This window comes from Mugil cephalus, chromosome 15 (genome assembly GCF_022458985.1).
Source record: "Mugil cephalus isolate CIBA_MC_2020 chromosome 15, CIBA_Mcephalus_1.1, whole genome shotgun sequence".
In the NCBI taxonomy this organism is placed as follows: domain Eukaryota; kingdom Metazoa; phylum Chordata; class Actinopteri; order Mugiliformes; family Mugilidae; genus Mugil; species Mugil cephalus.
In genome coordinates, this window is record NC_061784.1 from 7,850,159 (window position 1) to 7,862,867 (window position 12,709).

A 12,709-nucleotide genomic window follows, 5' to 3' on the forward strand; every position below is an offset into this window, starting at 1 on the left:
TTCAGCATTGTTGGTTTAGTTGATAGGGGGAAAAAAATATCCAGGTATTTAGATTTTATTTTAAATTTTCTATTTAATAATTTTCAACCAGAGTGGGTTTGGCTACACTGGGCTCAGTTTAGAAAGTTAATTTTGTTTAGCCTCCATAATAAAATATAATCACTGCAGCCCTAGTTGTTAAAGGTTTGATTGTTTGAAATAGGACTGCTAACTACTCCTGAAGTCAACTACAACATCAACTACTACATCACAATGATCCTTAAAGGTAAACCTTATACTACAGCCAAATGTATATATAATCATACCTGGATGACTACTTTAATCAAACATTTGGATATATTTTCTCAATCTGTTCAGTGTGAACGTGTGTCCAAATTTTTGATTGGTGGCGTACATTTGCTGACTACACGTCTGCGGTGTGTTTTCCTGCTTTAATTTCACGTATAAATTTAAATGCACGATTTTGCACTTGTCACTGTCTCATTATTATTTATATTTAAGGTAAATGAAGAGTACTTGTGGCCTACTTTTGCTTGTTTTGTTCGGTTTCTTGAATGTCAGTAAAATAATGTTCAGAAGCACTGCGAAATATTTTTTTTTTTTTCTCTCTTCGTGTTTCAACTCTGATTGAAGTTAGAAGTGAAAATGGCCTGCAGGTCACCGTTTAACTGTCACCTGCATGTCACGCTGTACTGTGCAACTTCCTCATATTTCGCAGCTTTGACAGATTTCCACCTTCCTGGAAGATAGACGGGTGATCCAACCAATAGCAACTCAGGGTTTCAGCAGCGGGCCCCGCCTTTATTTGACGGACGTCGGTTTGAACCAATCACCTCCCGACGTGTCGCTCCTCCCAACCGGAGACGGATTTCCGAACCAAGCGTAGCAAAATAGCCTGCACTTTGTTTACGTCCCGTACGTTAGCTGACAGCTGTTGTAGCGCTTTTCCCAAACAAACTGCCTGGCCCGTATGTGTCTGTTGCCTGTCCAGAGCTTTGAAAACTTTTGACCGAGTACCGTGCACGCCGAGGATGGGATGTTTTGTTGAATGAGGGGGACTCAGTAGATGCCGACAGGAGGATGAACTCCATCACCGGTCGGGTTCTCGCTATACCCGCCGCCTCTGTCACCAACTCTGGAGCTTCATCCTCTCGAGCCTTACATGTAGAGCTCACGTCCCAGCAGGTAAATGAAGGAAACCCTCGGGCTCATGAGTGCATTCAGGACAACTCGGGTAAACTCGGACTGGGCCGCCCCCCCTCCCGTGTTGTGTGCTAGTTAACTACTGCAGCCTGTAGATACTCGGCAGGCCCGTCAGGCTAGCTGGTTAGCTGGCTAGTGAGTTAGCCGGCTTACTGGGAATAAATGAAACTGCACGGACACGCCAGCCATTCAGAAACTCGTTTGGCGGACGCAGAGTATTTTTTTAACCCCGACCTATTCAGTATATTTTGATATGTTTAGCATATGCGTGTATGACATATTTATTTATGTCTTAAGCTAGCGTGCTGTTGCTAACATGAACTTAACTTGGCGTAATGTCTGCACACAGGTGACAGCTCAATGGGTTTACTGTAACGTAGCTCAGTATATACTAGTTAGTATATCGCCATGTTGACGTTAAACTGCCTCAAACAGCTGTTTTCTCCGTATTTGACACATTCGTTGATTTGTTCGATGTTCTCTTAAGCTGTGGGGGTTTACACGAAGTCTGTCAAGTACAGCATTCATTCATTCATTCATTTGGAAATACCATACTATATGTAAAGTTGACCGTTTTCTCATTAAGTTTACAGTACAGAAAATAGACCCAGTAAGTTCTCTCACAGACTCATCGTCTATGTCATTGCGTCATATTCATTGTGTCTTGTTGAATGACTTTTATTTTTTTTAAAATAAATTATAGGGATTTTAGCAAAGTTGAGAGCTGACGTCTGATCTGCACACACATCCAGTGAGACAATTGCATGCAGCAGGCTTTTCTTGGACTTGTTGTATCAAACCACTTCAGCCTACTTTATCTGAAATCGTGTCATATTGACATGTTTCTTCCCCCCTGCAATTAGGATTCATAGTATATGTGTCACTGATGCGGCATGATGTTCAGCTTTTGTTTTTCTCATTGACCTTTTCTGCTTAGTTTGACATACAGATTAGACTTTATTTTGTTCCTACAACGTTAAATGTTCTGCACAGGGTAATTGAATGATTGCATTGTAGTCATATCTATCTATCTATCTATCTATCTATCTATCTATCTATCTATCTATCTATCTATCTATCTATCTAAATATTTATCTATCTATCATCTTCTACCGCTAGGGTCATGGGGTTTCTGGAGCGTATACCAACTGTCTATATAGAAATACATGTGCGTGTGTGTGTGACAGGCTAATATGTGACAGAAAATGTGTTTTCACACATATCTTGTGATCTCTGGATCTGTAAATAGCTTCAGTTGAGTTTGCTGACGTTTCAAGTTATCCGCCTCTGTATCTTTCGCAGCCACCCAAATACAATGGAAGCGATCGTGATATTTTTTTAGGGTCCCCAAAGCACTGGAAATGTACATTTAAAAGATATTAGAAATCTCAAGAGACAGAGAGAAACAGATAAATAAAGTGTTTGTATCACATTACATTATACAATTTCTCTTTGTAACGTAAATGCTTTAAGTCCAACAGTAATTGACACTGTTCCTTTGCATTTTGATCTTTAGCCTTTACCGTATATTATTTACCTTTTAAGTGCCCTCTGACATTATTGACTTGGGACACATGGGTATTTTTAGGGGAGAGACTGTGAGAAATGCATGTCAAATTGTTGTTTACACTTTTAGGACAGTATGTCTTTATTTTATAGAAACAAGAAAGGTGGGAACGAGAGTTGGAGAGGAACATGCAGCAAGTAATACCAACCAGCCGGAAATTGCACTGAGGATGTTTATGCCCATGTTGAATGCAACTTAAAAATGCAGTTATTGCTCGTGCTCTTATTATTCGTTGCATGTACTTCTGGTGATCTGGTTAACTGTTAAGCCCATAATAAGCTAATTTCACAAGCATACTGATGGGAAATTGTACAAACACGAGCTTCTCTTAGTCCAAAATGTGGTTCAGGCACCATTGTTCTTCTGGCCCAAAGGCTCAGAGTCGCAGATACGCGAGTATTAACGAAGAATAAAAGAAGCCATGCATGCAAAGCTGCACAACTCTTAATAACCAACAGTCAGCAGAATGATTTACTTTACCTTGAGACCTCTTGCACTATATTGGGGAAATAATGAGTTAAACATAAATATGAAATATATATATAAATATAAAACACCTGTATATGTACCTGTGTGTAAAATTGCATTGATATCAGCAGTTTGTGTAATTGTATAAGAGAAAACACGGTAGCCCTAGTGAGAGGATTACTCATTCAAATTGTTTAATGTAATAAAGTGCACACAAAGAAAGCCCTTGTTGAATATGTCAGTGATGACACACTTCTCCATGGCAGCCCTAAACTGTGACATTGGTGCAAAAATCTTGCAAGCACACTTTATAACCCGTGTTCACGTTAAGATACAGTGTATCATCAAAACTACACGTTTGAACAACCTGGAGTTTAAAGTGTTTCATTTTACTTTGTGTGCCTAATAAATTCTAGTTTCATGTCGAGTCTTAAGGTACCTGTGAAATGCAGCACTGGCTTTGGTTTAGTCCATGCGGTTTCTAAAGAAAAGGAATGTCTTTGGTCATGAATTACAGATGTTCGGCACAAGGCTTGTGATTAGCTAATCACTTTGTCACTCTAATCGCATGCCGCCATCTAATATGAGGGTTTTAGTTTGTAGTGAGCCTGCCTTTGATTCCACTGCCATTTTCTCTCTCCGCTTTGGCCCATTCAGAAATGTGCGCTGACATTTTTTTAAGGAGGGGGTTAAGAGTACTATGCAGAACAATCATTTTTTTGGTTTCTGAGGCCGTTAATCTTATAGGGAATCCCATGACTTAGATTTCGTCTCTGTGTGGCTGCAGGAGAGAGGCTGGGCTGCCCAGTTAAGAGAGAATCTTTGTTGTTGTGGCGTGCTCGCCTGAAGCAGACATGGCCAAATTGCACGGCTTTGTCTCTTGTGTTTTATCCCCGTGCACATACATACACTACACAGTAAGGTATGTGATCTTGATCAAACAATGCATATTTGAAAGTGTGTACTCGTCTTTACACTGGTAAGCTTTGTGACAAGCCACATGACACTTATTGTGATTTTTTAGGCTCTGTGATAATTCATTGTAGAGCTAAAAATGTTAGGGATGTTTCTCATGTGACTGTCATGACTAGTCTTGAGGGTTAGCTTGCTGCTTAATTCTACCGTGAACATGTCATGCCAGTTTTTATTATTTTAATATCTTTCTGCTGCTGTTGCCTCTGTGCATGATAAATAACTGCTACTGTTGACATTTACGCAGTTTAAAGGATAAAGAGTTTGATAATTGATCCTGGGTTCTGCGTCTTCAGAACTGCTGAGATTTGCCACTGATTATCACATTATTACATGAGCCAAATTGTTAACACAACATCTCTGACGCCTCTAATATGTTGTCAACATGTCTGCACTTTCTCGCCCACAGAGACGCTTGCGTCATCTCCGGAGCATCGCAGCCAGAAACATCGTCAACAAGAATGGTTCCCCACTGCTGGACACTTACTTCACCCTTCACCTCTGTATAGGAGACGGCATTTCTAGAGGTCGGTGTTACCGTGACGCTCCTTCCACACACATACACACACACACCAGAGACCCTGCCCATGTTTTTTTGTTTTTTTTTTGTGCAGTTTTACATGATTTTAATGAAGGATGCACAACACCACCTTTTCTCAGACCTTGTGGACACAGAATACTGATATGAGCTCTTAATAATGACATTACAGTTCAAATCAGCACCAAAACAACCTCTATGTTGATGTTGATGAGAAAAAAGAAACATTTGTGAGAATGAATGACACTATGTTGCCTTCAACTCACTTAGTTAAATAAGCTGAGAATAAAAGTTACATCCTAAAACCAAGTTGCTTGTTCATTCTCTGCCTCTCTATCACTCACTGGCATGCTACTAGCATATAGCATTGGCACTGTTTCTCTGAGCCCAGTCCCTCGCTAACCACCAGCTAACCTGTGCTACAGCTGCCTCTGTAGTGCTGTGGTGAAGTGGTGGGGTTGTATCGAGCACCGTGTCGGACTGATACCCAATACTGGCATTAATATGGATTATTTTAATTACTTTGAACCCTAACACAAGAACTTTTCAAATGCGCATTCAGTACGCGTGGGCTCTAAATAATTGAGCAGGTTTCGCTTCTCTCTTTCCACCGCATCGATAAACCACCACCAGCTATGTTTTCTCGGCCTATTTCCTGACCGTGAGTTGGCATGGCGCATGCGCCCTGTGTTGCCGGAATAGCCCCGCCTCCTCTCATTCACAGCCTCAACAAGTGCACAACCTCAAGACGTTTTCATTAATGTAAAGGTGTTAATGTGATGATGTAGTCTTGGTACATTTGTCTTTTTGAAGAAGTCTGAAAATTTAAACCTTCAGTTTTTCAAATAATATAATAATAATATTCATCAGATACCATTGCACTAATGCGCGCTGTGTTTGTGTGACCGCACAGAGAAGTGGTTTGTGATGTAAATCTGGTATCTTGAGCCATTGCATGCCAGAAAGTCATTGTCTCCGATAGTAATTAGAAGATATTACATTGTATTATTACAGTTGTTTCAGCAATGAAATAAAGATGCGTTTGTATCACTGTACTAATTGGATTAGACACCGGCTCATTGACTAACTGTTTAAGTACTATGGGAATGTATTTTGAAGAAAGTCCATTAAGGTGCTTTTCTCTCTCTACAGTGTGTGGCTTATCTCCATGAGTTTAATCTAGTAAATATTTATTTCTGTCCAGCAGGTCTAATTGTCCAAATTCAATTTGAGCTCACATGAATTGTCATTGTGCACAAGTTTCCTGCCTTCTTCTAAACAACTTATTTTTTTGTGTGTCTCTTTAGATTTTTACAAGAGTGAAGTCATACGAGACTCACTGGTGAGTATACTTGAACTTTAAACGCTCTGCCCCCTGGGATAGGCTCAGTGTTTTGTTAATGCCTTCAAGTAATGCTCAGACTGGCACATATACCTGCTTCCTATTTGCCTGTCACACATCCAGCCACCTCTGGACTTTTTCACCTGAACCCCATTAGCTTTACAGGGATGTGCTGTGAAACACGCCGCACTGAATAAAACTTAAAGCTTCCGTCAGCGCGAATCAGCAACGACATGTGCTTCCCCCGAGCAACTTTCTCTCTCATCGGCTTTTGGCAATTTCCACTCGAGTTTATGCGGCAGACGCAGAGCTTCGCACAAAGCTATAGCAGCGACTGCTGGTAGCAAGCCATTACTGGGGACTTGCGGCTGAGTCATGAGCCGACCTAAGCTGGTTTCCAGACGTACTTTTCAATGCTCTCGACAGACAGACCCTATAATGCACTGCTGGAGTCGTGACTCCTGTCAACTCCCGGTCCAACTTCCTCCTGTTGAATATAACATCCTCGCTGACATTTGTTCGCGAGTCTTCCATCTCCTTGCCGTCATCGTCCGTCTAGGGAAACGCTTCCTGTTGGTCTTCCCGTTTTCATTGTTACTCCTGTGCCCTTCTGCTTCCTCTACCGACTCTCGCTCGCTCTTGTTATCCGCGCCCCTCCCCCCGCCGCTGTTGAAGATTGTACTTCTGTTTTCGACATCCCTCTCCTCCGTGTCCTTGAAAGTGACCCGTAGGAAACCACTTATTTTTTTGCCATTTAACGGAGGGAACTGTTGCATAATTGAGCGATGTAAGCGACGTCAGTGCTGTGTTGTAGGACCACCAGTACGCGTTGTCATTCTGGTCGTTCAGGGAGAGACTATAAACAGAAGTAGGGATCAGACTGTAAGGTTAATGTGGAACAGGATGATTCAATTACTTTGCTGTGGATCACGTAGGGAATTTAAAAGACATACCACACATTTTTGCTTTCAGATTCTTATTTTAAATCTCTCCCCTGCACTCACATCCTTGTAGAATTCTGACCAATCATTGAGCTGTTATGAATGATTGATTACCGCTCAGTCGGATAAACCAGGTCGAACAGTGGTTGTGACTGACTGACTGCTAATCCTTGTGTGTGTGTGTGTGCGTTCTCAGAATCCGACTTGGCGAAGCCTGGACTTTGGCATGCTCCCCGACCTTCTGGACACCTCAGTGTCTTGCTTTGTGGTGAGGATCTGGGGAGGACAGGATGAACAGTACCAGCTCCTTATTGAGTGGAAGGTCAACCTCGACGGCCTCAGATACACAGGACAGCAGGTGAGCAAACACACACAAGAACTGATGATAGCAATGAGAATATTCTGTTGTAATAATATACTATCATTTCTAGAGGATTTAAGAGAAAAGTTTAATGCTTTACTGTTTGAAAAACTACCTTCCAGGCCTGAGTTGCACATTTTCACTTTCTCACGCTGGTAAAATAACAATTTACACAAATGTATCACTCCCTATGTTGCTTGTTGAAAGCAATCAAAAGGCAAGAAGCTGCAATAAGCTCATCACAGCACTAATGTTAGCAACCATATTGCATTGATTAATATTAAACCTCAAACCTTGTGCTAGTGTGATGTTTCTCTGTTTTGGGAACTGAAAATGTGCAGTTAAGTTTTAACATTTTCAGATAAGCATTTTGTGTTTTTTTTTTTTTTTTTTTTTTTTTTAAGGTCACAGTGTGCCAAGTCACTGAGGTATTAGTTTGCATGTGACACTTATCAAACTTGGCATCTGAAAGTACTCAAGAGGAACTCCGTGTTGTTGCCATTATTTAACAACAAGACTGCATTGAAAGCTCGTAAACAGATAACACAGCCTCATGCGCATCCAGATGCAGCCGTCCTTTGTTCTCCCTGCCTCTGCCCCTACAATCAGCCTCTGCTGCCTCGCTTTGTCCACAGATTCGATCCAGAAACCCCAATGAGATCATATTTGGACTAAATGACGGCTACTATGCGGCCGACTTTGATCACAAGGTACCGCGTTTCGCCTCTTTTCCACACCAGCAAAGGGGAGAACCCAGTCCTAATGTCATTAGCTTTATTGTGATGCCGTTTGGTTTATGCACTGAAACACCGACATGTGGCTGTTTCAGGATCAGTCGGAGCGGAAGAAGAACAGCCAGCTTCAGGTCGACCAGAGTTCAGTCAGGAACTCCTACAGCGTTTTCTCTTTGCTCAGGTAAGATTTGTGCCATTCATCAGCCTATTGTCATATTATTAGCTGTTATTTTTAGTTTTTCTGTCATGCGGTGGATTTTAATTATGCGCAAATTAGTTTCCCACTGTATTTTAAACCTTTTTTTCCTTCAAAAAAAAGAAAAAGAATATAAATTAACTATTGTTCATAACGCATATGATTAGACCTAGGGTTTATCTGCTGTATCCTGATAGATAAGACGAGTTGTCCCAAAAACAGATCCATGAAACGTGCCTCATGCCCTAAGTGTCACTGAACCCCCATTTATTTCCCATTTTGTGTGTCTTTAGTTGTCCAGCAGATGGCGCCATAGGAAAGCCAACATTTTAGAGCTTTGCCTGTCTCCAACTTACTATAAGCTCACAAATCCTGCCTTGTGTGTTCATGAGCATTACAGGTTAAATGTATAGACATTTAAACAGTCTATTCCCATCAAAGTACCTTATCACTGAGTATGATTTAGCACCGGGTGAGCAAAAAGAAAGTTGTACATTCCCTGGGGGAAAATGCCTGCAATACAACCTTATACCTCAAGTAGGAGACAGAGACATGCTAAGTAAATAGCTTATTATATGGGAACCTTGTACGGTAATTAAAAACTTGAGACATAAAGGAGTGCTGGCGTCTGTTGACAAACACAGGCTCGTTCTACATTTAGATTTAAATGCGGCAGAACGTAAATGCTACTTTTAGAAGTCTCCAGGGCTTCCCCAAAGGAAACCCTCAAGCCTGATCACCCAACAACATAATTACACCCAGTTTTGACTAAATAAATGTGTATCTGCAAGGTTCAAGTTAGACACGTCCAAATTAAGATAAGGGTCCTGTTATTTGGAGCGTTACGAAGGCCTCCACTAACATTTTCCTTCTATAAGAATTAAATAGGGAGCCATAAATGCGTCACAGACCTTCGCAGTGTCAAGAAAGAGGAGTTGCGCCAAAGCCATATGAACTTTAACAGTGCTCCCTCACCCTCCCTAGAACCGGTCATGGTTTATGTTTATATGAGAGGGGACCGCTGCCTTCTGAACAGGTCACTGGAGAAAAAGCCCAGTTTGGATAATAACTTTTATGACCCGGGCTCTTGCTTTTTCTGTTATTCCAGCCTTTCTCCACATCCTCTTCTGTGTATCCTCTCCCGTTGGGATTTTAGCACGCTTGCACTGATTGCTTTTTTTTTTTTTTACTCACATGCCCCGCATGCAGCTCTTCACCCGTGTGTGGATATTTCCTGAGCTTTGTGCGCTCTATGTGCACACGGTTCATGATTATGTTCTGTAGAATGATTCATCAGATATTATACACTCCACCAGGGATTATCCCTCCAGCCCCATGATACATAGCCATGTATGCAGAGCTCTTCAAAGTGCTCTAACTTTCTGAAGCGTTCAGGTGCACCGTTTCCTGTGATGATTATTATTTTAACATTACTTGCAGAGCATTGCGCTGGTATGCCGCGCGTTTATTTTTTCACGGTGCGGTGAAGGATAGCACTGACATTTAAGAATTAGTCTGGTCATCTAACTCTTGGAGTAAATGTCTTTTGCCCCTCCAAGAATGTGATGCACGTCCACAGGGGACGCTCGGAGTGTGAGACGATCTCACCTAACTGTCTACCACTGCGGAGGCTTTCTCAGGGTACTACTTTAACGGAAAAGGACGAGATCCGCTTCACCGCTGAAGGCACTGATCTTGATTAATGACGGTAATTTGTCAGCAGATTCGCGATCTCCTTTTTTCTGCCGGACTCCGGTTGCCAACACCCTTCGCTTGTGCGAGGAACATGGTGATGTGGGCTTGCGAACACAACACGTCTCCGATGGAGAGATGAAGAGGGAGCTTACAGATCATCAATCAGCAAACTCTTGTCTCTTTCAGGGAGGCTGAGATAGAGGGCGAGCCTCATCCTACACAGAGCTGGGCCCCTGCCTTGGTAGAAAAAAAAAAAAAAAAGCCAAGAAGACAGTGACAAAGATGATCCAGCTGTTCGGAAAAGCTGTTTTTTTCCTCCCTCTCTCAGACAGACTTAATATAGGTTCAGATGTTACCCGACCTCCCAAGTATGCTCCTCTGCCCTGCCAGTGGAAAGCTTGATGTGTGAACAGCAAGAGAGGAAGGAGGACGTGATTGGACTTGATTTAAACTTACAGCCCTGATCTATATATATTCTATATTCAGTGAAAGTGACAGACAGACAGAGTGACCGAGGAGCTCATTGCGGTAATCTTTTATGGCTTAATCTGTCATATGTGGAAGAACCGAGCTCTTAGGCGCAATTCTCTGAAACAAAGACGTATTCACTGTACAATTTTAAAGTGACACACAAACCAGTATACATGCTGGATAGTAAAACAGTGGGCCGTGTCGCACGTAGTTAACATCACTCTCAGGGCAAAGATATTTTCACAGTTCATCGCGTTGGCATTGCAGATTAAACGTGTCCAAAACTCATGGAGCCTAAAGAGAAAATGTTCCTTTCTTCTCATGTGATCAGAGCCATATGTTGCCCGTGCCTCGTGATTTGCTTGTGTATGTTCCTTCGTGGAGTACGCCATGTATGTACAGTACGTGTCAACAGAAGCACAGTGCAGTGGTGGTGAAGTCTGCCGGGACTTTCTTATTCCCCCGGAGCTGCAGAGGTGATAATGTTTTCCTGCAGGCGGCCCCTGAGGTCCCGTCACCTGCTGGTTGCAGGCTGCTGCCGCAGCTCTCGGCCGCAGGATGCTCCTGTGGTCCGGCGTTAAGCAGACAGCTGGATCTGAGTCTGTCGCTGACCCTGGGGTCGCAACCAGCAGCAGCTAGGCTGTAGAAACAAACTGGCTGCCGAGGCATTCGATCCAGATATGGATGTTTAGGCTCAAGTTTTCATTTCGCACTTCTGGAGTGGACTCCTGCAGAAAGTAATTCTATACATGCGTTAAGACATAGTGTTGTTTTTAGATTAATATCTTCCAGCTTTTTTTTTCCACTCTCACCAACAACTATTTCGTATTCTTTCATTATTCTCTGACTGTCTCCACTGTTATTGCACTATTGTCTTTTGTTATCTTGACTTGTTAATGTAGAGTTCATTTCTCCCACCTGTAGAATTCAACCCCATTAAACATACAGTATCTAGCTTTAGCTTCTCAAGAGTTACCTGACCTCTTAAACCAAAGCCCACTGGGTTTTATTAAGGGTCTTAGTAAAATTTCTTTCTTATTTGTCCTATTTCACCAGGCAGTTTTCAGTAACCATGACTAGAAAATCTGGACATTAAGAGTAAGTCAATGGTAAAGAGCTTTAACTCATGGCTACTTGTGGGAATCCAAACATCTGTAATTATCTGTAATCATCTAAGTGGATGACCCCCTTTTGACCCTTTCAAGACCAAAACATATCTGTTCTCGAGATCTTCCTTCGCTGCATCTCTGTTGTAGTTTTCGCGGGCTTACAGCAACTCAGCAGATCCCCCACAAAATCCTCAGCCTGGAGGAGTAGCCGTGAACACGCAGGCTCGCCAGAGAGTCTTCACTCAAGTAATGTTATCTTCCATCCCGTGTAGACGGAGACAATGGAAAAGTGATGTGAATAGCAAGTGGTTTAAATGTGTTGACATTCTTCTGCTATGAGCTATAGACAGAATCTGGAAGTGTTTGTTGTACGTTTCTGCTGCTGTGTTGTCTGTTTTGTCCCTGGCATCAGATTGTGGTGGGTTATTATTCTTAATTTGCTGCCACAGAATGTTTTGGAGCCTGTTTTGAATTGGTTAATTGACTGCCCTGTTCACCCAGTGCTGTTTGAAAAATGGTTGCTGGAAATGAATTCAGTACAGTCATTAGTCTGCAGAGTTGTTTCCTTTGACCCGGGATTGTTTGACAAATGCTTTGGGCAGGCTCGCATGAGATAAACAGGTGGAAGACTGTTCAGGTCAAATCATGTTAAATACATTCAGAGCGCGGCTTTAAGCGGACATTTCATTTACATGTGGGCTGAATTAATCACATCTGTAAATATATATTCTACATGTAGCCACTGTTTATCCGCTGCTTAGTTGTACACAAAGTGTTTTTTTTTTTTTTAGTTCAGTCTAAATATTACTTAGAGAGAAGATTCCACATACAAGAGATAAAAACATTCACGTGTTTCTGATGCTACTTCATGATGTGAAATGATATCTCTTTCTAACCCCGAACGTTTTGACTTCCCATTTGAAGAAATGGAGCAACACGAGGCCTTCTAATGTGTATGTTTCCCCCATCATGTTCCTATCAGAAGAACACTATGCTCCCAGGTGTCTTTTTTTAAGATAATTTTCTCTTGCTTATCACTCCAAGACAGATCACATGTTTGTATTTGCTGATTCTTTCTGAGCCCTGATTGCAAAATGACGGATGTTGGACCA

The 12,709-nt window shown here is 42.0% G+C and overlaps 1 protein-coding gene across 3 annotated transcripts in view; it reads left to right on the plus strand.

Annotated features, from left to right (window-relative positions):
• The first annotated feature begins 868 nt into the window (after window positions 1–868).
• uvrag (UV radiation resistance associated gene) overlaps window positions 869–12,709 on the plus strand; it is an 82,023-nt gene continuing 70,182 nt past the window's right edge. For all 3 annotated transcript variants that reach the window (XM_047606726.1, XM_047606727.1, XM_047606725.1), the window contains exons 1-6: window positions 869–1,185; window positions 4,620–4,737; window positions 6,056–6,090; window positions 7,228–7,389; window positions 8,028–8,102; window positions 8,222–8,307. In XM_047606726.1, the coding sequence (XP_047462682.1) occupies window positions 1,081–1,185; window positions 4,620–4,737; window positions 6,056–6,090; window positions 7,228–7,389; window positions 8,028–8,102; window positions 8,222–8,307 (581 nt within the window). In that variant the 5' untranslated portion in view covers window positions 869–1,080. The remainder of the gene's footprint in view (window positions 1,186–4,619; window positions 4,738–6,055; window positions 6,091–7,227; window positions 7,390–8,027; window positions 8,103–8,221; window positions 8,308–12,709) is intronic.